Here is a 27,097-nt window from a genome sequence, read left to right on the forward strand (position 1 = left end):
CTTACTTAATTTCAATCAGTCCCAGCACCTCCCACTCCCCAGCCTGTAATTTACCCTGCACACAAGCACTGAGCCGCTGTGATCCTTCCTCTCCAGGGGTCACAGCATTCATCACTGCCACTGCGAGCAGGAGGCATTGGCCACCACAAGATTGATGGAGTCTCTGGAGTGTAGGTGGGACAGTGAGGTGGCACACAGCATGACTCCGAAAACACGACTACCATCCATTTCATGGCACTGATGGATCTGAATACTGGCTGTGTTGCCGTTATGAATAGTTTACTAAATTTATGGGACTTTTAAGATCCATGTTTTAGCTATAATCCCACTTTCCTACCAAAATCAAATGCCTTCTGAATCCTCTGTCATTGCAGACATCACAAATAGCTAAAATAACCCATCAATAATAAGGAAATATAAGGGATAGATTCATTTTTTAGCATCAGCAGATTGCTGGGATGCAGAAGCAGCTGTGAGTGATATGCCATGACCCCATGCCTGCACTGCTGGAGGCTGGATTTCTAAACCCAGGATCAGAGGGTTTGTGCATCCCAGCCACTGCTGATGAGCCAAGAGGGACACAGGGGAGCAAGGGTGCAGGAACGCCCCTTGCAGAGCAGCAGGGATGCTCCTGGAGGCAGATCATCCCAGCATGCAGACCTGAAAATAAAACAAATAGCATTCCTACATCAGAAAGGTTCCAGCACAAGGCAGCACAGTCAGCAGCCCCTGCACAGCCCCATTTTCAGCCCAGGCTCATGAACAGACCTGAGATGGACGCATGTTCACTTCATAGAATCACCAAGTTTGGAAGAGCAGAGAAGTGTCTGCTATGGGGTGTGTACCAATAGACTGAAAGAAAATTAGGGCCAAGGGTTTGGGACTCTCAGTGTCATTGTATCCAAATACCATTTGCAGAAATTAACCTTCATCTGAGATCCTGGAATGCAAACTCTCAACTTCAGGCATTCCCCTCCATCAGGGTGTCCCCAAGCTAAAGTGAAGTCATCATCCCTGGAGGTGTTCAAGAAACCTTAGATGTGGCATTGGGGGACATGGTTAGTGAGCACGGCAGGGATGGGTTGGGGTTGGACTGAATGATCTTACTGGACTTTTCCAACCTTAATGATTCTATAATTCAAGTGCAGCTGGGATTTAACGCCTCCCTGTCAGGGTTTGTTATGCCCAAAGCCACAGTGCCTGGCATGGTGAGGGATGCTCAGCACCACTGGATCATCCCTGAGGGGCAGCTGGGATGTGGCAGGGACAGTTGGTACATGGCTGGGATATGGTGGGACATGATGGGGACATGGCTGGCACACAGCTGGCACACAACTGGGACACAGCTGGGATGTTCTGTGTTGGCTCCTTTGCTTCCACTGGCTACAGCCAGAGACTCACTGAGGAGTTTTGCTGTCTGCCTGTAAATACCTCAAAGCACTTCCCCTTGATGGACGCATTTGCGGTATAAATAGTCATGTCCTCTTTATTTCACTCCAAGGTTTAATTAATATATAAATCAAATGCTTATAAAACTCACAAATGCTCGGGAAGATGTAAAATTTAATTAGTTTGCCCACACAACTCCATATGTCAACTGTTAGCTCAATTACTCTTCGCCATGAAATACTGACTGCACTTTCCCATATTAGTAATTTCCTTCTATCTCAGAGTCATGGTTAATCAACACCCTGAACCCAACACACACACTCCTGTTAAATTAAATATTGAGCACAAGGAGCGAGAGCCTCCTTAATGAAATCACAGCTGGATTTTGCTCTGCAAACCGCTCACAATATTGGAGCAGATCATGGTCCTTAGGGCATAGGGCCTGTCCTCCCCAGCCCCAGCTCAAGTGCTCCCAAAGTCTCTTTCCCCTGAACACCACGGGACACTGTCCCACCTCCTGAGGGGCAAAGGGATGGGGATGGGGACAGACACAGGGATGGGGATGGAGATGGGGTTGAGAATGGGAATGGGAATGCGGATGGAGACAGGGATGGGAACAGATATGGGGATAGGAATGAGGACTGGGATGGGGACAGGGATGAGGATGGGTAGATAGGGACATGCCCATGGCCTTGTGGCCAGCAAGAGACACAGCCTGAGCCACTGGGAGAAGGACACTGGTCAGTGGATGTGCTGTAGAAAAGGGTGAAGCTGCCAAGTGGAAATTAGGAAACCTGGAGAAGGGAAGCACTTTAAGTTAAGCCCTTATATTTCATATGTGTGCTGTATATATGTATATTTCCATTTGTGCTATGAATAAGAACTATTCATTTTCCCTAAAACTATTCCTTTATCAACTGTGCTTTCAGTAGCTGATGCACAAGCTTCCAGCATCACCTGCCCCATGCACAGCACGGCAACCCCAGCCCCAGCCTGCTGCACCAGAACTCCCAATTCTGACACTTTTTGGACAAATCAATGTCCTTCTGTCACCAGCGATGATGCTGGGAATAGAAAAACACTTTATGAAGCTCTGTTTCCTGTACATGGGCTAAATCTCTCCTAAGCTTATCAGATTGTATCAGCACACTGTTTCGCTGTGGTTTGTGACCCTCTTCCAAAAAGGTTATACTTTCAATGGGAAATCATTTGGAGTAGTTGTTACTTTTTTTTTTTTTTAACTGTCCTGATATAAACAGAACTGGAACCCAGATACAAAATAATATGATTTTCATCCTCCAATTTCTTTCTCCAGGCAATCAGCTTGTTTCTTTAATCCAAATTAGCTCTTCATATTCGAGTCTCACTTTATTTAATCTTCTTTTTCAATTAAATTCAATTGTCTGTGATCTTCTTAACTTCCTATGCTTCCCTGCATTTCTAATACAGACAAATTCTGCATTTGTTCCTTTCACTTTCCTTTTTTTTTTTTTTTTTTTTTTTTTGCAGTTTTCTTTTGGCCTGGTGATGTGCTGCTGAACTGCTGAACAACAGCACTACATTACTTCCTCTTCCTGATGCCAGCCAGAGCAATAGCACATCCCACCCATGCCATCCACATGTATGAAATGGCTGCTACAGTGGAGGTGTTTGGAGGTGGAACACCTTTTCCACCAGACAAGCTCGTCTGACCCAACGTGGCACCAACACCAAAGGAGAAGACGTGTCCTACTGCTTCTTGAGGAGTCCCAGGCAAGTCCCCAGACTCAGTTGGTTGGCCAAGGGTGGATAAGGGATAAAATATGAGCTGGCTGCCTCTGTGAAAAGATACTGATGTTCTTTGCCTTTCTAGATGATAAATGGAAGTGTCTTATGTAAAGCATGGTTTGAACCATTGGTTACCAATACTGATGGACTTCAGGCAAGATGATGCTCCTGACCTCGGGTGTCCAATATATAAAGTGCTGCATGCTGAATGCATCACAGCACCTGCAGCAGAGCTCTGGACCATGTGTACTTCTTCTTAAGAAACCCTTTTCTTTGGAGTACTCCATGACAGACAGCACAGCCACCATCCCACATCAGCTCCACACCTCCTGCAACAATACACCACCCTACAGCCCCCAGGGATCCCCACAGCTGGGTCCTACCCTCGGGTGCTCAGGGAAACTATGACTATGACAAAAAGCTAGAAGCATCTCCCATGTGCATTTCAAAGACCAAAAGACAAGAAGGCAAAGAAACAAAGCCCCCAGTTTTATTATTTTGAATAAGCAGAGTTTAATAGGAGAGCAGATTCTGTCCATTGTTTGCTGCCATCAGGGATCCCAGATTTCCAATAAGAAATCCATGGGGGAATCAGACATCACTTTGGTGGTTCACAGGGATGCACCCACAGTCAGACTCATACTCTGAGCCACCACACTGCACAGGGAGCAGGAAATTTGGGTACATTGTGCAAATGTCTGCAAAAACCGGGTCTGCATGGGAAGAATAGCCCATTCATTACTGCAGCACTTTTGGAAACTCTGATAATAAGGAGGTTCTGGTGTTCTGGAAGTCAAAGTGATTTCTTTTCTTTTCTTTAATTAATTCAGGCTTTTATCTATGAAAGTGGAGATGAATCAAGGCTCCGCTCCAGGCAAAGAGCAGCAATGTGCTGTCCTGGGCAAGGGGATCCTGCCATAAAAAGAGCTGGTTCGAACACTGTGGTCCAAGCCATGTATTGCAATTCACCCATATAGATAATGAACCAACCCGACACTGTAGGCAAGGAGCCGCCTGGAAATGATGATCCTGAAAGTAAAGCTCCTTTCAACTTCCCCGTTTTAGTCTCTGTGTTTTCTACTTTCCCTACTAGATGGCGCCTGCAGACAGGCAGCTCCGGACTGAGCATCGCACCTGCTCCCCTCCGAAGAGCTGATTGATTTCATACATTTTTCTCCAAAAAGCCACACAGCTGCAATAGTGATAACTGGAGCGGAGCCGATTAGTGGCAGGAGTCCGTTCTCTGACAGCGCTGTCTTCATTAACTGCGTTCTCCCACTGACCTCTTCAAGAGATGCCAGCAGCCCCTGGCTGAGGATGGAGGGCGACCCAAAGCACAGCAGGGTAGGGATGGTGGCAGCACTTCTTAAGCTACAAAGTGGTGCCAAGGATGAATTAAGGGGCACCTAGGTGTGGGCACTTCTAGTCTAGGTATCCCCCCAGGTACCACTTGGGTGCACTCTGTGACGCTGCACCTCTGGGTGGTTCACCCAGAGGAAAAAGGACACCAAGAGCAAAATGAAGAGTGTGTCCCTGAGCAATGTGTTCATCAGTGCAAGCGCCCCTGGTCCTGGAGGCAGGGAGCAGTGGAGGGGAGGATGAAGCGTGCATTATCTCCTGCACGTGGATTTGGTGAAGGTGGAAAAGTGGATGATACCTGAGGGACATAAAGAAAAGAAAAAAAAAGAAGAAAAGTTTACTGTTTTATGAAAAGGGAGCAAAGTCACAGAAGTCAGCGGATCTCAGCACTTTGGGTAAAGGGATGTCAGAGGGGCGAGTGCTTCTAAAGGCAGAGATGGGAATTCACTGCAGCAGCTCATGGAGACTGCAAGAGCCCTGAGAGTAGAAAGGAACTGAATAAAGGGAATCTCAGTGACTGAGGGAGGGAATAGCATTGAGTGAGGGCTCTGTAAATAAACTAAAAGGGCAGGCAAAAGACAACCGTGTCCTTTACATGATCATAGAATCGTAGAATGGCCTGGGTTGAAAAGGACCATAATGATCAGCTAGTTTCAACCCCCCTACTACATGCAGGGTCACCAACCACCAGACCAGGCTGCCCAGAGCCACATCCAGCCTGGCCTTGAATGCCTCCAGGGATGGGGCATCCACAACCTCCTTGGGCAACCCTTTCCAGTTATGATGCAGGAGGACAGGTAACAAAATCCTGAAAGTGAAACCGAGTTCAGTGATTTCTTCCCTAGACTCCACACAGAACACCGTCTGTGGCACGGAAGTCACTTCACCAAGAAATGCACAGGGTGGCTGGATACCTTTATCAGCTGCTGGAGAGTCCCACAGCCCACACCGTCACCTGTGCCACCGTCCCGAGATCAGTTTGAAAAGCATCAGAGCGGCAGATAAAGCCATTCCCAAAGATGCTTTTGCAAAGAGCCTCCCAGAGAAGGGGTAGATGAGGTTCCAGAGGGGTCAGTGTTAAATCCCCGCGGCTCTGACCGCGTTATTCGCCCTCTCTCTCCCGGCAGCGTGGCACTGCGCTGCCACAGGGAGCTCTGCGCCGTCGGGACGAGGCCGCTTATCTGCCCCGCTCCCCGCTCACAGCCCCGCGAGCAGGTGCACGGCCCCTGATAGCACGGCCACGGCCGCACCGAGCCGCACCCTCCATTAAAACGAAACGCTCGCCGGCTCCGAAACGCCCATATACGTGGAGAATTAAGGGGGGACTTCTGCCCCGAACGGGTCTCACGTCCGCCGCGGTGCCCGGCGCTTAACCTCGGCGCGGGGGCTGCAGCGGGGACGGGGCCGGAGGGTGCGCGTTCCGCATCCCCCGCTGCTGTGCCGTGCTGCGGCACGCCGAGCCGTGCCTCCTGGGTGTGCCGTGCCACGCCGGGCCGGGCCGGGCCGGGCAGGCCGATCCGCGCCGCCGGCAGCACATGGGCAAGGAGGGCGGAGCCGCGGGCTGACATCAGCAAGCCTCGCTCGCCGCCAGCGGCCGCTCCGCTCGCCCTCCCGCTGCCCGCCCGGCGCAGAGGTGAGTGCGGCCGAGGGGCTGCGGCTCCGGGTCCCGCCGTGCGGCTCAGCTCGGCGAAGGGAGGGAGCGGCCCGAGGTCCGCGGGGCCTCCGCCGCTGTCGGTGCCGGAGGCGGGCGCCGGGTCGGGGCGGTGGGGCCGGGCTGGCGGCGTGCCGGGGCGGTGCGGGGCCGGGGGCTGTGCGCGCACAGGAGTGGTTGGGTGGAAGGGAACGGGGCTGCCGGTGGCTGCCAGAGCGGGAGCTTTGCAAACGCTTCGTGGAGATGAGTGATGACTTCTTCCGGCCCGGGAGAAATCGGGCAGTGAGGTATTAAAAGAGAAAACATCCTGGCCGGAGCCACGCGGGCCCGCAGGGGCGAGCAGCAAGCGGCTCTGCTGCTTCAGTGCCCCTGGGGGTTCCTATAAGGAAATAGGGTCGGATGCGCTGCGCTCCGTCTGCTCCGTGTCGCTGTGCCGCACAGTGATAGCTGTGACGGAGTTGGAGGGGTGACTTTGGAGCAGGGCTGCCCCATAGGCGGGGTGGTCCGGCTCGGTCTGTCCCCGTGCTGTGCCCATGGGTGGGACAGCTGCGGGCAGAGCACCGAGTGCCCCACAGCACCAGCCCAGCGCTGCAGGTAGAAGTGGTGCCTTGGAAAGTGCATCCCGGGGAGAGAAACCAGAGACAGCGAGAGGGGAACGTTGCTCCTCCGGTATCAGTGTTCCTGCAGGCTGAGGAGATGGAGGGCTAACAAGATTGAGCTACTTAAAATACTTTAGATTTGAAATCAGGCTTACGTTTTCTCCTCTTTTAAAATCCCATTTGCTATAAAACAAATGTACGGTAATGCAGGATCCAATACTCAGTGCACGGATTCGATTTCCTCCATAATTGTGGAGCTGAAAATGTTGGTGACTCAACAAGTCTTTGTTTAAAAAGAAAACGCAGCAAGCCCCAGGAAAATGTGCTTCTTGAAAGCAAAATTTGTGTTTGCTTTGCTTTTTACTTTTGCTTTTGTTTGGTTTGCATTTTATTATTAGGAGCTCTGCTTTGGCTGCAACCTTGCAGCGCTACACCCATAAATGAAAGCAGCTTCAGATTGAGGGGAAACACATTTTTTCCGGTGGTGGAAGAAGTAGGGCAGTGGAAGAGCTCTCAGGTCTGAGGGATGGCTGTGAGATGTTACATTATGGAATTGAAGCCCACCAATTTGTTATCCAGATGTTTACCATTGCTGATTACAATCAGGTTTCCTGTCAGTGTCACAACAGAGGACAGATTTCCAAACTTTAAGTTACTGCTTCTCCATAGGGTCATTTCCCCTGCGGTGGACTGCAGGGTGCTTCCCATCTTCATCTAAGTGGAATGTAGCTTAGTTGAATGGATAAAACATTTGGAAAGCAGTGATGTGGGAGCCAACATCCCATCTCAAAAGCCCTTGGGTACTCCAGAGCCCAAATCAATGGAAGATTTTTAAAAATTTGGCCAAGGTTTCAGGAATTCCTGAGCTTCTTCCATCTTCTTCCAGGTCCTCAGACTTCCAGCGAGTCTGAAGCCTGGATTTGGTAACACTTGCATTTCAGTTTAGTTCACAGAATCACAGAATGGCCTGGGTTGGAAGGGACCTAAAGGATCATGAATTTCTAAGCCCCTCACCACAGGCAGAGTCTCCAACCTCCAAATTTAATACTAGACCAGGCTGCCCAGGGCCCCATCCCACCTGGCTTTGAACACCTCCAGGGACAGGGCATCCACAACCTCTCTGGGCAGCCTGTTCCAGCAGCTCACCACTTTCACAGTGAAGAACTTATCCTTGATATCCAACCTAAATCTTTCCTTCCACTTAAAACCATTTCGCCTTGTCCTGCTACTGTCTATCCCTGTAAAGAGTTGACTCCCCTCCTGTTTGTAGGCTCCCTTTAGGTACTGAAAGGCTGCAATGAGGTCACCCTGCAGCCTCTTTTCTCCAGGCTGAACAAGCCCAGCTCTCTCAGCCTGTCTTCAAAGAGGAGGTGCTCCAGTCCCCTGATCATCTTTGTGGCCTTCCTCTGGACCCTCTCCAACAGCTTCCTGTATTTCTTGTATTGGAGGCCCCAGACCTGGACGCAGTGCTCTAGATGTGGCCTCTCAAGGGCAGAGTAGGGACAATCACCTCTGCAGCCTTTGCAAAAACTCCTGAGAGTTCCCCACAGACTGTGGTCTGCCAATATGGGTCTGTAGATAATGCACCCACAGCAGTGTGCTGATGTCAACCACTGGCCATCACTAACAGGTACCTGCTTGAGTAGGCAGCATCAATGAGCTCCTTACTGCAGGAATGGGAGACAGCTGGGGCCCTGTGCACACCGTGCATGCCTGGACCAGGTTTCTCTCATGCTGCAGAACTCACCAGGCATTTGTTGTGTGCTGCTGCCTTAACCGAAGGCGTTTCCTCCCAAGATACCTCTGCGCCCATTGCAGCTGCTCGGTAGAGAGGTGTGTCCGTGGCATAGCATGGATGTGCCTGAAGGGCACATAGTGTGTTCAGGCAAAGCAAAGGCTGCACTCACGAGGCAGCATGATGTCTGTAGGCACTGTCCTTCATGCTCCTTTCCCTGTGAAGCTGCTTGCCCTCTTCTCTTGCTTTTCCTTCAGCTCCTCCCAGGTCAGTAACACCTCTTCCGCCTTTCCTGTTGGCCTCAGCACCCACCTGAAGGACTGAGGGAAAATAAATGGAGATGTAAAACAGCTTACTGAAACTGCACGGGCAGCACTGATTCACAGCAGGATGTTAGCACTTCAGTGTCCCTAAAGAAAAAGCACCAAGGGATGACTGGCAAGACCCCACTTGCTTCTCCTGCCATTGCACAGGACAGGCTGTGCTCCCACAGGAGCGAGCTGGCACTGGCCTCATGCTGGAAATGTTCTCTCCCCTCCACCCCAAACCACCCCCTGGGCCACCCTCTGCCCCACAAAGCCCTCTGCATCCTCTGAGTTGCTGCGAGAGGCAAAACCAGAGGGCATGCTGATCTTGGAGGCCCTTCTAACAGGCAGCAGTAGCCAACCCAAATATTTTCATGTGCAGGCAGTGCAATTCCTCTGCGTCCTTATTGGAAAGAAAGAAGATTTTGAACAGCGGGGTCTGGCAGCTCCCTGGGGGGCTGCTGGGCTCAGGGCTCACCCTGCTGCTCTGCTGCAGGAAAGGGAGAGCTCAGAAGTGAGTGAGTGAGTGAGTCACTGTGAGGTAGTTGTTAGTGTGGTAAGAGCAGCAAGCAAGCAAAGATCCCAGAAGAAAGGAATAGAAGCCATGCAGGATTCCGCTATAGCACTTAAAGTTGTTGTCACTTGTCCCTTGATGGAGAAATAACCTTCTTATTCGGAGTCACATCTCTCGGGTAAAGTTGTGTGTGCTGTGTCAGCATCAGCACTGCTCCACCAGCACCTCATGATGCTTCAGGTTTGTGCTCCCCATGGCCTTAGAGTGAGACCTCTAGGCTTCCCAAACCTCAGATTCCTAGTTTATGAAGTTCTGTCCCAATCCAAGTCCCTGTCAGGCCTCTCCACACTGCATCAATGTGGCGGGCACCAGCAGAATGGTCTCTTGTACACCAAAAGTTTGTTTCCCAGTTTTGTCAAGCCCCAGCCAATACTGTGGATGGGTGATTTTTCTGCCCAGCATCAGTTTAACCTTACCAGATGCCCACAGGCTGGTGCATTTCTATAGGAAAACTGTGGCCAAAATGTCTGAGTTGGTGTGGGAAAAGCAGAGCATGGAAAATTCTGGGAAAGCCTCCGCTTTGCCCTGTTTTGAAACATGTTTTTGAGTTCTGGTCACGGTGAAGAACATCCTGTGGTCAGGGACGTGCCTTTGGCTTCCAAACCCAACATCCTCAGTATTTATCAATGATTAAACTGGAGGGGGTATGTAGGTATGTAGCGGAGGGGGTGGAGGAGGCTGGCAGCTGCGTTGTCATCAGCAGGCAGTGATGCAGGGAGGGACGTGCTTGCTTTGTGGGTGACATAGAGGAAATGTTTGAGAGAGGGGCTAATTAAAGAGTGGGACAAATTGGAGGGGAGGTCAGAAAGAGCAGAGCATGTGCTGTGTCCCATGTGGTTGGACTGAGTGACCGCATGGACAGCGGGTGAGGGACCGGCCAGGCAGCACAGGGATGGGGTTAGGGGCACAGCACAGAGAGTCAACAGTGCTGTGTGGTTGTGCAAAAGCAAACAGCGTGCTGGGAGGTGGGAACAGGAAGAGGGATGAGGGTGAAGCACAGTGTGATGGTGGGGGCATGCTGCAGCACTGGGACCCCTCAGCAGCTCTGTTCCCACCATGTGGCCGGGGACAGCCTCAGCACCCAGCAGTGCCCCAGCAGACAGGGATCTGGGGCTTCCTCAGGGCTCTGCTGCTGGCATTTCCTCATTCTCACAGCTTGGCTGGCATCCTGGGGGAGGTTTGCGACATTGCTGTTCTGGCTGAGGCAATACAGACGGTTGGTTTATTGTTTTTGCTGGTTCCTGGTTTGCACTGCTGGGAAGGGTAGCTAGCTCTGTCTGCTTTGGAAGGAGAGAAATGGAAAGAGGTAGCAAGCCTGTTTTCCACTTCTTCACTCATCTGTGAGCTGTCCACAGGGCAGACGTTATTTGCAGTCAGCCTGGACGAGGCTGGGAGAACTCCTGAAGTATGAGCAGAGCTGAGATTGACTGGCTTTGGATAAGCCCTTTTCGTACTTAAATCTGTGCTAATCTCAGCAGGTACGTGGTACTGGCTGTGCTCTTTGGAGGGCCTCTCTGGGTACGGCAGGGACTTACATGCTTTATTTCCCCTGGAAACAAAACAGCTGTAGCCAAGACATGAGTATTTCTATGCACAGCAAGACCTGAACAGAGACTTCAGGTGCTGAATGCATCTTTCCAGCAGCGACTTCTTGGTGCATCAACTCCATGGATAGCACCAGGCTCTGCAGACAGGAGCTGCAGGACTTCAGCATCATGGTCAGCACAGGAAGTGTGAAGGTCCCTGCGTGAAGATAGATGGCCTGGGGACAGAGATCACCCCCATCCCTAGAATACGGGGAGGGGACCATACTCTGTAGCATACAGGAACTGTCTTGGTGCAGACAAAGTGACATTCCCCTCATTCCACCCTGGTGCCCATCAAGGGATGCAGATAATCTTACCATCTATCTCAGATAAACTCCCAACACCGAAACTGAAGCCGTGATGTGGCTCTGTAAGGACGTGCACTGCATCTACTCAAGACTCAGTTGTGGTCAGTCTAACCAAAACCTGACCTCAGGGAAAGACACAGAAGTGGTTATTCGAGCCGAGGTGCTGCCTTCTAAGTCTGTATGTGAGCTGAGCTCAGAGATGAGGTTTTGGACAAACAGGAGCCAGTTTCATTGTGCTGCGCAGCACCATGGCAAGGAGCTCCTTATGAGATTGCTGCCATGTTCTTCAGCACAGTTTGACTCAGTGATATACTTAAGAAACTTCTGTTACTGGAGCTATTACAAAACCAACCTGTCTTTTAATGACAGGACAAGGGGGAATGGTTTTAAACTAAGACAGGAGAGGTTTAGGTTAGATATTAAGGAGAAGTTTTTTCTCTCAGAGGGTGGTGAAGCACTGGAACAGGTTGCCCAAGGAGACTGTGGATGCCCCATCCCTGGAGGCATTGAAGGCCAGGCTGGTTGTGGCTCTGGGCAGCCTGGTCTGGTGGTTGGAGACCCTGCACGTAGTAGGGGGGCTGAAACTAGATAATCATTGTGGTCCTTTTCAACCCAGGCCATTCCATGATTCTATGATTTTATCTGATAAACCTGAATACGAAGGCAGGGAAGTGGATCTTGATTATTTTTCTTTTGGTCCAGAACTGAAGCAGAATGCATGCATTGCCCCTGTAGGTTAGCCTTGTTCTGGGTTTACATGCCAAGCACTGACTGTGGGTTACAGGAACCACGAGGCTGTAGTCCCCTGCCCAGAATAACCGACAGGGTCCTGTAAAGATGGTCTCGTTGTTAAACAAGTGGTCAGGGATATCTGGGTCTTCCCAGGCAAACTTGCTGGAGCCCCGTTATCGCTGGTATCTCAGTCCCCATGTCTGTGGAAGGAGGATAACGATGGCACCAGCTTCCCAGATAATGCAGTGGGGCATTATCTGAGTGCAGATTGACGGCACAGGGAGTGCAGCCACACCTGGAGGGACTCCTGCAGCAGCTCAGCCCAGAACGGCCGTCCTGCTGGAAAGCATTCTGAAAGCTGTGTTTGCCTGGCACCCAGCCTAAGCTAACAGCCTGCCAAGCCTCAGGTGCAAAACATGTAGAGTTATCCCTGCTTTTCTTCTGCAGAGCCCTCCCACCCTCTGCCTGTGCAGCAGAGATTTGACTGCTTCGGTTCACCCAGCTTTTGTCTGTCTGATCCCATTCTGCCTTCTGTCCTGTTCTGGTGCCTGGTGGAGTGGAGCTCCTGATGTTGCTCACTGCTATTGTACTGCAAATAATACAGCCACTGAGATGCAATAGGTGAACCGCACACAACACTCTGGATGTAGGCACAGCATCCCCGTGCAGTGATATAAGGGTGTCATTAACCATCAATCTGTAGGGCAGCTTCACACTGCACTTGGTATTTAATTATGGAACTGCTGCCCTGTTAGGATTGAAGCTAGTTTACTTTCACTGTGCTGGGCTTTAAATCATCATGCTTCCTTGCTAAGACACCGCTCTCCTTGAACTTTGTGTGATGTAACTCAGCAGGGGTACAGTTTCCTTGACAGAGAAGATCAATAAATGAGGTTTATCCAAGACTGCAGTGCTCAGGCTGTGTCTGGCCTCTGCAGCCTTCCCCATGCTGGTGGCTGCTCTGCCTCAGGGTGACATGGCATTAGCATGGCCCCCTGGAGGGGCTGGTGGGGTTGTGGGGAACAAGTGGATGCCTTGGCCCTGGAGATACCCAAGTTGAGGCTGGTTGGGGCTCTGAGCACCTGATACAGCTGTAGGTGTCCCTGCTTATTGCAGGAGGGTTGGACCAGATGGTCTTTAAGGGTCTCTTCCAATGCAAAAGATTCCACGATTCTATGAAGTTCTGTCACCCTGAGCATTGCTTCCTGTTTCAGCGGCCAGGCACCAGAGACATGTCTTTATTGTTGGACAACATTTCATGCATGCAGGTTGCTGAAAAGCAGAGGGTTGCGTAGGCAGGAGAGGTGGTTAAGCTAAACAATAGTGTGAGTCCTAGAACAAATAGTTGTGGGCATGAATACACCTAGGTGGAGCAAGGAGGTTTCTTAAAAGTAGAGCAGTGAGTTTTCGATAAAGTGAGAGATAAGCAGGGGCCAAAAAAGAAAACCCAACATCTCTTGAGACAGCTGGAGTATTTACAGCAGGGTTTTGCAGCCTGGCTCTTCAGCCTGGCTGGGATGAGGGCACAAGGCTTGGCGTGGACCTGAGCTCCACCTGTGGGCTTGCTGCTCACTTCAGGAAATCCCAAGTGATCTCATCTCCAACCTCACCTATGTGTTTCTGTTCTGTGTTCAATTTGTGTGTTTACAGTGCTACACTCATGTTGTTTTGCAGCAACTGAGATCTGTATGGCCTATACCTAATGCAGGGGTGTGTGCACAGGTAGCAGCCTTGATTAGACCACTGACACAGGTGCAGAACAAAGTTTCAGCCTTTGGACACAAGCCCTTCCACAGGTCTGGAGCAGAAGCAGAAACCTTCAGGGTGAAATCTGAGTAATACTCTCTTACCAAGCCCATGAGATGAGTTACAGCTCATTAAAGTGTACTCACAGCACTTCTTTTGCCCATATGCAGCCCTTGGCATGTGCTGGTAGTGAGTTTTGGTGCCCAGGCACTTTGCATGAGGATTGCAAATTGCTTGCAATAAAGCTTGGCTGTCCTAAAGCAGCAGTTATCACACTCAAGCTTGATCTTCTCTTTGTCATTCCCAAATCACTTATGAGCATGTTGGAAAAACACAGATCTGTGGGGAAACCCCATGACAACCCATTCCCATTATGAAAATTACTTATTCTTACCCTTTGTTTCTCATTGGTAACTATTCATGCAGAAGTGCTCTTCCCTTATGCACCATTATTGCTCCAATCCCAGAAAAGCATTGGATAAAGAGCATTTCCAAAAGCCTATGATAAACAAAGCCCAGTGACCAGGTCAACTTGTCTGAATGGTCACCCTCACTCTGAAAGAACCGTGCCAGCTATAAAGCAAGACTGTACTCTGCCAAAACCAACCTCTCTCTTTCGCAAATGTATCACGAGTCTGTTAATTCTGGTCTTTACTACCATTTCTACCAGTGTGCCCAAATCAAAAGCCAAGTGTGCTGGTGTGCGAGCTCCCTGGGCCACCTCCTGAGCCCTTTAAAAGTCTGGTGTCCCTTTGGCCATCTGCATTCTTTAAGCAGGTTTGAGCTGTAGGTGACACGTCATGGGAACAGCCTGGCAGTTCCCTGATTGAGCTTCTCCAGACCTCCAGGCTCAGCTGGTGTGATGCTGTTCATTTTATTGATTTGCTTAAAGCCTCTTCGTGGCCTCAATATCTAATCTGCTATGGAGAGCAGAGTGTTACAAGGCAAAATTCATTAATATTTGTAAAGCTCATCAAGATCATTCATGAGCAAATCCCATCATATTTTAATACTTTTTTTTTTTTTAATGTCACAAGAAAGTTCTCCTTGTTCATTGAAGAAATAGAACAAATAGACCCAAATATTGGAACAGGCAAAGGCCGCAGCTCTCTTTACTTACCACTTGGAGGACACTTTCATTCCACCTCAAACTCTCTGCTTTGCTACTGCTCCCACAAATCAAAAGAAACCCCCGGCTCTCTCAGTTGTGTGCCCGGAGATCCCCATGGACACCAGGGCTTTTCAAACAATCTGCCCTGGTCCTATAGGGCTCCAAGAGCTCCCATTGCTGGCAGCTGTGAGGATTGTTCTGGCTTTGCAGCATGAGATGCAAGTAAGACCAGCAGAGGATGGCTGAGTGCAGGTGTTTGATCACCCAAACCGGGGAAACTTGTTCTTAAAACCATTTGTGTTGATGTCTTGTCCCCCTCCAACGGTGGCTGGATGTTACTGCACTCATGCTGGTGGGTTTAGTAGATGGGTCTGGGCTACAGGGACCCAGCCCTGTACATCTACAGTTAGGCATCAGGGAATCCCTTCCTTCCCAAAACCTCATGCACTTCTATTCATGTGGCATAACTGGCATTTTCCCCATGTCTGCAGATGTGGTCTAAGTTTCTGCGAGAACTTCACAATGAACTTGCATTTCCCCTTGTTTTTCCTGCCAGGATGCCTGGAGGAGACATGGCCAGGCCCCTCCTTGGCCACAGGAGCACAGAGGGTGACCCCAGCGTGGTGCCTGCAGCTGGCCGCACCATCGGCGTGCTGGGGAGCGGGGACTTTGCGCGCTCGTTGGCCATCCGCCTGGTGTGCTCCGGCTTCAAGGTGGTGGTGGGCAGCCGCAATCCAAAGCGCAAAGCCTGCCTCTTCCCTTCTGCAGCAGAGGTCACCTTCCAGGCTGAGGCGGTGAAGAAGACGGATGTCATTTTTGTGGCGGTTTTCAGAGAACATTACTCCACGCTCTGTGACCTGGCTGATGTGCTGGCGGGCAAGATCCTGGTGGATGTCAGTAACAACACTGAAATCAACCACCACAAAGAATCTAACGCTGAATACTTGGCCTCTCTGTTCCCAGCCTGCACTGTGGTCAAGGGCTTTAACGTGGTTTCTGCGTGGACGCTGCAGTCTGGTGCCAGGGATGGCAATAAGCAGGTACTGCTTTCTTCTGATATGTGCCACATCCCAGCTATTTCAGCAGCTGAGGTCTGACATCAGTAAATGGCCTTAGGCACACAGAGAAGGAGCATCAGTACTGGTTTTGGCATTCAGAAACCATCACACAGCTTGCACATTTCTTTGATCAGAAAAGAAATACACTGCTTACTCCATGCTTTGTAGTCCCTGGAGCCTCTGTGTAAGTGAAAAACATCATTTAATTGTCTCTCTATCTAAATACAGCCAGTAAAGCAAACTGGTGGTACACATAAGAAGGAAAACCTGTCCAGGAGAGAGGTCTTTGGCAACCACAGTAAATCCCCATCAGAAAGTCTGCCAGAACACACGATGCTCCATGATAATGTAGGCTTCCTTTAGTGCAGCATCCCTCCTGCCAAGCTCATTCCCACCACTTGATCTCTTTGCCCAATATGTATCTTTCCATTTGTTGCAGGTTCTGATCTGCTCCAATAGCCAAGAAGCCAAGCGTACTGTTGCAGAAATTGCTCAGGTCATGGGCTTCACCCCTGTGGACATGGGCTGCATGTCCTCAGCCTGCGAGATCGAGAACATTCCCCTGCGCCTTTTGCCAGCCTGGAAAATCCCCATCTTTTTGGCTCTGGGGCTTTTTCTTTGCTTTTTCACTTACAACCTGGTGCGGCAGGTCATCCACCCTTACATCAGGGAGCAGAAGAATAAGTTTTACAAGATCCCTGTCGAGGTGGTCAACACTACACTGCCATGCGTGGCCTACGTCATGCTGTCTCTGGTCTACCTGCCTGGTGTGCTGGCAGCCTGCTCGCAGCTCTACTATGGCACCAAATACAGGCGCTTTCCAGACTGGCTTGACCAGTGGCTGCAGCACAGAAAGCAGATCGGCCTCCTCAGCTTCTTCTGTGCAGCCCTGCACGCCGTGTACAGCCTGTGCCTGCCCATGCGCCGCTCCCACCGCTACCAGCTGATTGAGACGGCCGTCAAGCAGGTAATGTTGGCAACCTTCGGTTGGCACCTGTAATGATCTTGCAGGCACATTCAGAAGTTGGGTAAGAGGGCTTCATGGCCTTTGCGTTTGCTTTCCAAAGGATTTGTTTACATAGGAGGTGTGTCCTCATCACAGTGCACCTCCAGTGCTGTAACAAAATAATGCCGAAGAGCTGGGCATAGTCTAGGGGAACAAGGAAATGAGAAAGTACCCTACTGCCCTATCAAGGCTTTCAGCAGTGTTTATCCAGCGATTATATCCTGAGATTGCTACACCTTCAGGCAATTCAGCTCAGCAGTGCCATGGAAGAATGTGATTCTGCCATCCTTTGTCCCTGGCTTCTTGCTGCTCTTCCCTGTCTCCTACTGGGATGGTGCAAGAAGCTCTGTGCAGCTCAGAAGTGAACCAGATCAAGGAATTGCCCCGAAACCTGTCTGTTTTCTGTGCTGGGATGTTTCCCAAGTGCTTCTCACTGCAGCCACCCAAACACTTTGTCCAAGCACAGAGGCATGGAGGCAGCTGGGAGCAGGACAGCTGGTTTTGGGAGCAGTGCCTGCTCAAAGTATCCATCAGGTGACATCTCCAGCCTCTCTGTTCCATCCTGGCACAGCCCCTTTTCAATTGCTACAGTCACACATTAGTCTCGGGCAAGCATCCTGTGTCCATTTCCCCTCTACCTCCTGTTTTCTAGCAACATCTTTGTTTAGTAAATTAAGCCCATTTAATGGGCTAAAGAAGATGGTTCTAAATGTTGTTCTCTGCCATGAAGCATAAAACCCATCTTCCTTTCCATTAGCATGAACAATTTCCCCCACTAAATGCACTTAAAATGAAGGTTATTAGGAGACTACTGCATATTCAAGCATCTGTATTTGTTTTCGTGGCTTTAAACTGACTTCTCATTCCAATTATCTTTCCAAATGCAACTCTGGGGCTTGCTGCTGTGGTTACAGGCTATGGGAGCTGCGAGCATCAAGCAGTTCTTCCCAGCAGGCTGCAGATCTGATCCAACTGGGACAAATGGCAGTGGTACCTCCCACAGGCAGAGGCCAGTGGCACCAGGAACCAGTGTTCATCCAGGAAATCTTCTTCCAAAACCAAAGTGAATACACATAAAATTCAATTCCTCTATTCCTACGTGCTCCATTTTAACAAAACTTCATTGTCATGCCAGGCTATGGAGAAGAAGATGAATATCTGGGTAGAGGAGGAAGTCTGGAGGATGGAGATTTATATCTCTGTTGGAATAATTGCCCTGGGCTTGCTGTCGTTACTTGCCATCACCTCACTTCCATCCATCGCAAACTCTCTCAACTGGAGGGAATTCAGTTTCATCCAGGTAAGGTTGACATGTGACAATGCCGGAGAGTGGTTCTGCAGTCAGCTGGTGTTACGGGTGCTCTGCCACTCACCATAGAGGACATCTCAGGGCAGTGGGACAGTGGTGCTTCCAGGGAGTCATGCAGGACTCATGTGCTCCACTGTGGGTGCTGTGTCTCAGGGAAAGGAAAATGTCATCTGCATCCACGTGGAGCTTAGTGGCAAGTTTTGCATGAATGAGTCTTTAATGTGCTGGTGGAATTTCTTTCTCACCCTGCTTTTAACAGTGCTAGCTAGAGATCCTAAGAAGAATCAGCATGGGTTTGCCTGTGTGATGCCCCCTGCAAAATTCTCTGAGATCTTTCCTCCTCACATTGCACCCATGAGCAGTGCTGCATTCACTCCTGAAGTCACACAAGGTAAAAAGCTTTGCAGACATTTAGAGAAGACAGGGGAATACCCTTCTCTATGTGAATTGCTAAGTCAGGGCCTGAACCAGTGATGGAGCACCTGGAGAAGGGATGCAGCCAGCCCTGGAAGCACAGGTGAATTGCTTCCACCTGTGCAACCAGCAGGGATGGAATCAGGTTCCACCCCTTCCTAAGCCTCATTTAAGGGCTGGCTGCCACAGAGAAAGGATCTCTACCTGGGGATCTCTCCTTTTGGAGTATTTGGCAAGCCCTGCTCCCTGGGATTTTTTTTTATATTGTGAGCAAATTTTTTTTCTTTAACTGGATTGTGACCGTCACCTTTTTTTTAGTAATTTAGAACTGGTTATCTGCTATCGCTTTTCCCTATGCCTTCCATGTTGTGGGAATGCTGTGGGGAGTTTGCAGCAGGCTGCAGATGGATAACCCATAGGGACAGCCAGTGCAGGACACAGATCTGAATGATCAGTGAAGGGCATGTCTTCTAAAAAATGGGTTAGGAGTGTCTGGATAGCTTTTGTTTCTCTCAGGTTGCCCATTGGTTTAGGAGCCTTCTTCCCACTTGCAGGGATGTCCAGGCTCACGAGGCCAGATCTCCACAGTGACCCACGTAGGGATCCCAAACCCTCAACCCAAAGGTTGCCACTCTCAGTGATACAAATAGAGCAAGACTTCAGGCTAACAGGAACAGTAGGGGAAAAAACCTCAAGTAGTCCCTGTACTTCAGAGCTCATTTTAAGGCCAAATTCCCCGAAAGACGCTCACCTGTCGTATCACATAATCCTGAAATCCATCATTAACTGTGCTTCCTACACAGCTGCAGCTTAGCTTGCACCAGCCTCCCAGTGATGCTGCAGTGCCACCCAGCACGCACAAACCCCACAGGTCCCCCTCACACCTCCTTTGCAGAGCCCCTCTGCACACTCAGGGGTTGGAGTATGCAGAGTTAGGGCACGCAAAGGTGGATATCCATCATTCATTCTCCCTTGCTGAAGCTCTTCAGCTGCACATAAATAATTCAGTATTCATTAGAGCAGGAGTTTGAAGCCTGCTCTCCCACAGGTGCCCTGATCTCCAAGCTAGTAAGTCAGTTCATCTCTTTTTCTCCTCTCTTGCTGTGAGCTGTTGAGTAATTATTTACAATGCATAAAGTAGCCTCACCTAGAGAGCCTGACCTCAAGAGATTGTCCCTTGGGGAGAAGGGAGATCTGGCTTTAAATCCCTCTTTCTTATCAGACAGCAGGAGCAAATTAATTCTTAGCACTACATCTCAGGGGAGCACTGCAGCCATTGGGACACTGGATAAACTCTTGTCCTGGCTTAGGCATTTCATACCAGGAATTTGAGATGAAGGGAAATAATTCCTTATAGCCTGGAATGAGGCTCTGAAACCTCCCTGCATCTCCCTCTGCCTCCCTAGGCAGCTCTCCTGGGGTGCTGCTGTTGTGTTATGCAACGTGTACGGTATCTTCTACCAGCACACATTCCACAGCTGTCTCTTCTGCCCTTTGCTATCTTTCCCTGGGTCTTTCCAATGATATGTCAGCTCTGGCACCAGTACGTGATGCTCTGCTCCAAAATAGCTTCTGGCTGCCCCAGGCAGTCACTGGCTGGCTTAGAGCATGGAAAAATCACTCCTACCTATTTCTGTGGATGTGGGGAGAGGCATGGCAGCACGGCACCAGCTCCCAGTTGATGACATGCAGGAGATGTACGAATGGCAATGTGCCTGAGGAGGGGATTAGAGGCTCTTATCATGTTAGCTTCCAGGTTGGGCATTGCTTGTTTGGTTTTTAATGAGGAATGTATAGATGATTTTCTTCAATAAGTTGGTGATACCAACTTGAGGAAATGAGTAGCAGATATATCTGCCGTTCCCAGGTGCTAGAGGGTAACATTCACATACAGCAAGTCAACTCTCCCTATATTAATGCACAGTGACACTGTAATGTAAATACAAGGGGTGAAGAACAAGGCTTTACTCTCAAGCCCTGGGAATGTCCGACACTTGAACCTATTATGGTGCATGAGAGGCATTGTGGCTAGTTGTGAAAAAGGAAAGACCTGGAAAATACAAAGCACAGCAGTCTTTGCTGAGTGTCTCCCCAAAGTTGCAGCCATTTACTGCCATTTCTGTTGAGGTGGCTGCTGTTTTTGATAGGAGTTGCACTCACATTTGAGTGAGGGCTGGGGCTTGCTAAAAGCCAGGATCCACTCTGATCCACTCCTTACTTGGAGTTTCCCACACCTCACATTTTCCAGCAACACTGTGGGTGCCTCTCAGTACCACGGGGTACTGCCATTATCTTAAAATACACATCTGTTGCTTGATAGGCAAAAATCACACTTGGGCTGTTGCTAAGGATTTGGAATAAAATCACAGTCTTTTAGTAACTCCTGCACATACATGACTTTCAGCTAGCAAATACAGCTGCGTTGAATGTACAGCTTCCCTCTATATCCAGTTTTGACTAATAGAAAATATACAGGATCTAGGCACTAGATAACAGGAACAATTCAGATGCAATTCAACTCACAAGAGAGATTGTAAGATTGTAAGAGTGACTTACAAATCAAATCTAATTGGTGGAGAAGTGAAAATGCATATGATTCCCTTTATCTCCCCACCCTGAAAAATCCTCTTGGAATTTGAAGGTTGGGTTGACCTGATTTCCTTCTTAGCTCACATACTGCAGGACGCAAAGAATCTGTCATCAGGTGCCTGTAGCCCTCCTGATGATGAAGTGAGAGCCAGCTTCCACACAGCTAACAACTCTACAGGACTAATGGCAGCAGAAGTCAGAAACCTGTATGTGTTAGGAAGGTGCCTTTTGCCTTGGATGCTGCACAGGCATTTATAAATGATCCACTTGTGACAGAGTCACCTTCACTGATCTCAGCACATCTCCTGAACACTGAAGAGAGGTGGGAGAGAGAAAAATCAATCCAGAATGGGCAGTGCAAGCTAAACCTGCATTAGAAAGATCCCATCTTCTAGAGCCATCTCTCAGGGGGCTTTACCACCTTACCTTTGCAGCAGCCTCGCATTTCCCATGCTGTGACAGTGTAAAAGCTCTGCTGGCCCCAGGGAGCCCTGGTTTGTGTCACTGCTCTGCTCTGAGGAGCTGCCAGCACTGTGTCCAGCTGTCACCTGCTCACCTGCACATTTATTGCTAATTAGCTCTTTGTTCTGTGTGCCCTACTGCTGCGCACAAAGGTGGGTCACTGCACAGCTCTGATGTTTGGTCGTCTTTTGTCCTACTAATTTCCACTTCTGCTTTTCCCTGGTGCCAGCAGCAGTTGAAAGAGAAACTGTAGAGGAACAAACTAATTATCTCCAGCTCTGACACCTCTGCCATCCGTGGAGCCCCATCTGGACTGCACCTGAAGGCACCTTGCACCCAGTGCCAAAAGCACCTGCTGCCCTCAGCCATCACTCCTCACCTTTTTCCCAGCCCTGCCTTACAGCTGTGCTCTGCAGATCAGCCTCCCACTGGCACCTCTGGCCTCCTCCCATCTAGGGATGTTCTGCCTGTTGGAGGGGAGCTAAGATTTGATAAATGATGGGTGAGCCATGGGTCGGTGCCCACTGCTAAGAGCATTATCTCCTTCAGCTGCCTGGTGTATCCCAGCAAACACCTTCATTTTCCAAGTGAGGCAAATTTTGACTCCATTTGGGCTTGGTTTGGACTGAGGAATCAGATATGTGGGCTTCAGCTGATGGGGCTTTTTACAGAGAGAGTGGTGAGGTACTGGAACAGGCTGCCCAGGGAGGTTGTGGATGCCCCGTCCCTGGAGGTGTTCAAGGTCAGATTGGATGGGGCCCTGGGCAGTCTGGTCTAGCATTAGGTGGGATGGTTGGTGGCCCTGCGTGTGGCAGGGAGGTTGGAGATTCATGATCCTTGAGGTCCCTTCCAACCCTGGCAATTCTGTGATTCTGTGGGCTGCTGCTGGATCTGGGAATAACCTCGAGTGGTGCTGGTGCAACACAGAGAGAAGAGCTCCCTAATTTGGCAGGGCTTCCGGACACCCACATGATGGCTGGAGAGGTGCTGTAGAAGTGAAGTGCATAGATATGGGGCATACTTTAGAGATCTTTCAGTGTCTGCCCAGTCCACTCAGCTGCTTCAGTAATTCACTCTGAAGGGTAGAGGAGCCTTGATCTAGTTGTTATTAATGATACAGTACACATTAAAAAGTTATCTGGGTTTTAAAATGATTTGTCAGCCATCAAAACCAGAAAGAGATGTTCTGAAGGAAGTAGTTGTCCAGCTGACAATGTGGATGATAATGTACTACACCCATGCTGTTCTTTGAAAATACAGCTGGTGGCCCTTGGGGAGGGCTCGTGCCTGGGATGAGCTCAGAGCCACCACCTATGAGGCAGGTAGGAAACCACCAGCAAGGGGACTATAGTTTGAAATCCCCCTTGAGAACAATCCTCAGCATTCTTGGAATACTCAGGGAAAATGTTGTCTCTGTGGATGCTTGGGAACCACAGTCTCAGCTGAATATGGGGCATCTTCTGGTCTGCAGAGCAAGGCTACATCCTTGCTGCCTCCCTCAATGGCCAAAGGGCTCTTGACTCCCCATTCCAAGGACTTAGTCCATCATATAGCCTCATCTTGGCACACTGCAGTTTTCCTGTAGGTGACAGCTGGTTTCCAGTTGCATTTTATTCTATCAGAGAAACACAGGAATACTCACTTCTTTCTCTGTGCTGCATATTCTTACAGGGGAAAACAGGCACGAGATCCTCTGCTGACTGCTTTGTGTTTTCTCTTCCTTTTAGTCTACCCTGGGATTTATTGCCTTGGTCATCAGCACCCTGCACACCCTCACATATGGCTGGTCAAGGGCTTTTGATGAGAACCAATATAAGTTCTACCTGCCTCCCACCTATACCCTCACGCTGCTTGTCCCATGTACTGTGATCCTAGCAAAAGTTGCCTTCAGTTTGCCCTGCATCCAGCACAGACTCCTGCGAATCAGAAGAGGCTGGGAGAAGGGGAGGTACGTCAAGTTTGTCCTGCCCAGTGCAACAGGGGAGTATTCGAGTGGGGAGACCTCTAGCAACGTCTGATGGAACCCCAGCGGTGACAGAGGATTTCAAAGCACTATCAACATTTCTATAAAGGTGTTCCTTTTTCTTAAATATATGTATGTTTTGGTATAATTTTATTGTGGGTAAATAATAAAATCTGGTGACTTTAGAAAATGGACTACTATGAAACTAGTTTAGGCAGTGGTATTTAAATTATACTGCTGGTTTGCTAGCACAAATATTGCCTTAAAAATCACCGTGAAAGCTGAGCTAGCAACACTAATATACAGGGGAAAGTGATGGATTCTATCACTGGGGATGCTAGTTGGCAAATCTACAGCAGTACTTCTCTGTTGCTTCCTTATCTACTCTCATAAATGTCAATGTTTTTGTTCTTTTTTTTAAATATGAAGAAGCACAGATTTTCTGGGCTTTTTGATGGCAGAGACATCCTGCTTCTTGAGCGTCTGGATCAACCTAAGCAGTGAGCTTTAGAAACACAACTTGTCACTGGCTTTGGTCTCTTTAATGAAGTAGCCACAAGCAGAACAATATCCCTGTTATGTAGTGTCTGCATATTTTAGTAAAGGTATCCAAACCTGACAGCAAATCCAAGTATCTGCTTTCTCAAATACAGACAGCAGATCTGGTCCTGTAGGCTCTACCTGATGCATGTTTATAGGCCGCAGAAATAAACCAGCTTTGCTACTAGTGTGAAAGCATTTGAAGGGAGGAATGTCCCTAACACCCACACTCCCCATCTGCACTGCTGTCTCTGAGACGACAACTGCTGCTGTATGTTCTCTGTTTTACTAAATCCATTTCAGGCAGTATTTGATGGAAATAGAGTGAAGAAGAAAAATGTGCCGCTTCACAAAATTTCACAAAGAAAACCAAAGCCCTACATCAAATAATAGTTTGAAGCTCTTAGAAATCATTGTCATCTGAACATGCGTGCTTAGACAACAAAACAGCATCTCTAAAACTACTGGCTTCACCAGCAGCGCGATAAGGTCTTCGAACTGTCTTGCAAAGGGACTGGTGAGTCTTGATCACAGCATGAGAATACAGGAATAGCACATGTGGGGCACCATCCTGCACTGCCTTGCTCCCTAAAAAGTCACTTACTAGACCACAAAGCATGTATCAAATGCTTTTCTTTGGACTTCACACACACTTTGGATGAGGTCCAGGGCAAGAATTCTGCCCTACTTTCCTTTGCTACCTTTCACTTTCTGTTCCTTCAAGCTCTTGCTCTTTATCAGAAAAATTATTCAGGTTTTGGAGATCCAAGTCATTCATATAGAGAGTGGATAGCCATTCACAAAAACTCACTTAAAAGCAAGCAATTGAGATGACACAAAGAAGACTACCTCAGCAAGACCAGACACAAGGATGTGAGTGGGATAGCCTAATTTCCTTGCAGTTAAGTAAAAGGCACCACTCAGCATTCCACTTTGCTTTGAAAAACATGTCATGAAATGAGGTGTTCTTTGTGGGACCAGAAAGCAGCTTTTAAAAGACCAGTTAAAACAAATGGGAAAACATGGATCAACTTTGGTGTACTCAAGCCCTTCTATGAGCCAATACTGCTCTTGTAAACTGGATGATTTGTAGGAAGAGGAACTTCAGAATTTTCCCTGTTTAGCCTTAAATGACAATAGTGAGTAATACTCTGCAAGTACTGCTCAAGCTGCCAGTAATGATATCGAGGGGTTTTAGGTTTTGCATAAGGCTTACAGTAAAGTCTCCAACCACCACCTCTTTTCACTAAGCAAAAGGAAATCAACATGAGGGAAATGCCAAGTTTGCATAATCAGCTGATTGGGTTTTTTTTTAGCAACACATGGAAGGGACACTGTGAAAGTGTCCCTTTCAGAAAGCTGCTGTTAGTCAGGTTTACCCATCCACCTCCACAGCCTCACCCAGATCAGCACCTCATCGAATCACTCACCAAGCAGATTGATTGTGCAGTACTACTTAGTTGTGGATGAATGGTAGGCTAAGTTTCCACATGGATTTGAAGCACTTCCACATGAGTATAATTCCACCCACTCCAACATAACTCATGCTTGAGGGAAAATGGGATTCAGCAAGCTTCTGTTTCATCATCAAGCAAAGTCAACATAAAAGCACAAGTACGCACATTTTATGTTTACAATAAAGTGTTCCAATGTCTTTTTTTTTTTTTTTAAGCTAAGCTTTTCACATCCTTAGGTCAGGCAAGACAACTGCCTGTTGGCCAAACATAGAACAGGAAGGAACAAGCATTACACAGGCTTGCAGGCTTTGTATTCAAGGGGGAAGGTGTGGCTTCATTGTGGGATGCTTCAAGGCTAAAGACTCACCATTTTGCCCAGCAGAACAAGGGTTGCACTTTAGGCTTATATACACAACTTTCGCACCCACATGTCCTTCCTATTGATGGCAAAGGGACAATTTTCACAAGCAGAAGTAGAGATGGGCACTGGATATACTCATGAAGCAGCACAGTTCTTTCCAGTTTGATGCCAACCTGTGACAGATGAGCCAGCCCAATATCCCCACAGCTCCACAGCATCTATAAAAAGATCCATCACACTGCTCCAGGCGATGCCTGTGCCAACATACTGGCCAGCCAGTCACTGTATCTTTTGAAGTCTGAAACCAATTCCTCTAAACACAGAATCGCATTTCAGATGGTGCCCTCTGTACACATCTGGTCTCTCAAACCTTTGACATGGGAGTTTGGATCATTTGTTCTGATTCCAGAATACTGAAAAGTAATTTGAGGTGGTTTTGAATGTTCATTTCCCTACACAATTTTGTGGAGAGGGGATTCGGTGTGGTTAGCTTAAAATTTCTCAATGAATTGTTTTTATACTTAGAAATTCTCTGCATATATGCACACACGCAAATGTATATATTATTGCAGAGTATGTAACTGGAATGTAAATTCTTATATTTTTATTTTCTGTATTGCCTACAGTGCGTCTCTGTGATTTGTAAGAACCAATGAAGAGCTGTAAGGCCAGTTTTACTGACCTCTATAGTTACATAAAAGATATTCTGAACAAGCCTATAAAACTGAACTCATTTGGATATTTTCACGCCCTCCAACTAAACAACACTATGATTTCAGTGGCAGAGAATAGGAGGAGTATGTGCAATGTAACAACCCAGAGATAAGACACACCAGCAGGTAGGTTCTTGCTATCAAGCTAAGTGAAGATGATCCTTGCTGTGACCCAGCGTGCCAGGGTCTGTATTATAGAGCTGCTATGCGCATGGGAGGCCACAAGTGCATACATACACAAGGCTAGAGGTATTACACAGCAATTGCAGCACTGGAACAAAAATAACTTCATTCAGTAAACTGAAAGTGCCGTTGATAAAGAGTTCAAGGAAGAGGGAGGTCCCAATGAGGTTTATGGGACTG

At 48.7% G+C, this 27,097-nt stretch overlaps 1 protein-coding gene across 2 annotated transcripts; it reads left to right on the top strand.

Annotated features, from left to right (window-relative positions):
• Positions 1 to 6,006: 6,006 nt before the first annotated feature.
• STEAP3 (STEAP3 metalloreductase) lies at positions 6,007 to 26,730 on the top strand. 2 transcript variants are annotated; one of them, XM_031590701.2, is made up of 5 exons: positions 6,007 to 6,148; positions 15,419 to 15,902; positions 16,360 to 16,887; positions 18,062 to 18,226; positions 23,428 to 26,730. In XM_031590701.2, the coding sequence occupies exons 2-5, from the start codon at positions 15,420 to 15,422 to the stop codon at positions 23,716 to 23,718; spliced, it is 1,467 nt and encodes a 488-aa protein (XP_031446561.1). In that variant the 5' UTR covers positions 6,007 to 6,148; position 15,419; the 3' UTR covers positions 23,719 to 26,730. The 2 variants fall into 2 exon arrangements, with proteins under 2 accessions (XP_031446561.1, XP_089999737.1); XM_090143611.1 differs by lacking the exon at positions 6,007 to 6,148 and adding an exon at positions 6,335 to 6,453.
• The last annotated feature ends 367 nt before the right edge of the window (positions 26,731 to 27,097 follow it).

The sequence above is a fragment of the Phasianus colchicus genome, chromosome 7, assembly GCF_987193195.1.
Source record: "Phasianus colchicus chromosome 7, bPhaCol1.hap1.1, whole genome shotgun sequence".
Classification (NCBI taxonomy): Eukaryota; Metazoa; Chordata; class Aves; order Galliformes; family Phasianidae; genus Phasianus; species Phasianus colchicus.

Coding starts and splice junctions, on each gene's coding strand:
- STEAP3 (XM_090143611.1), top strand. CDS start 6,410: ATGAGTGATGACTTCTTCCGGCCCGGGAGAAATCGGGCAGTGAG. Junction 6,454..15,418: donor GGGAGAAATCGGGCAGTGAG/GTATTAAAAGAG, acceptor TTTTCCTGCCAG/GATGCCTGGAGGAGACATGG. Junction 18,227..23,427: donor GGGAATTCAGTTTCATCCAG/GTAAGGTTGACA, acceptor TCTTCCTTTTAG/TCTACCCTGGGATTTATTGC.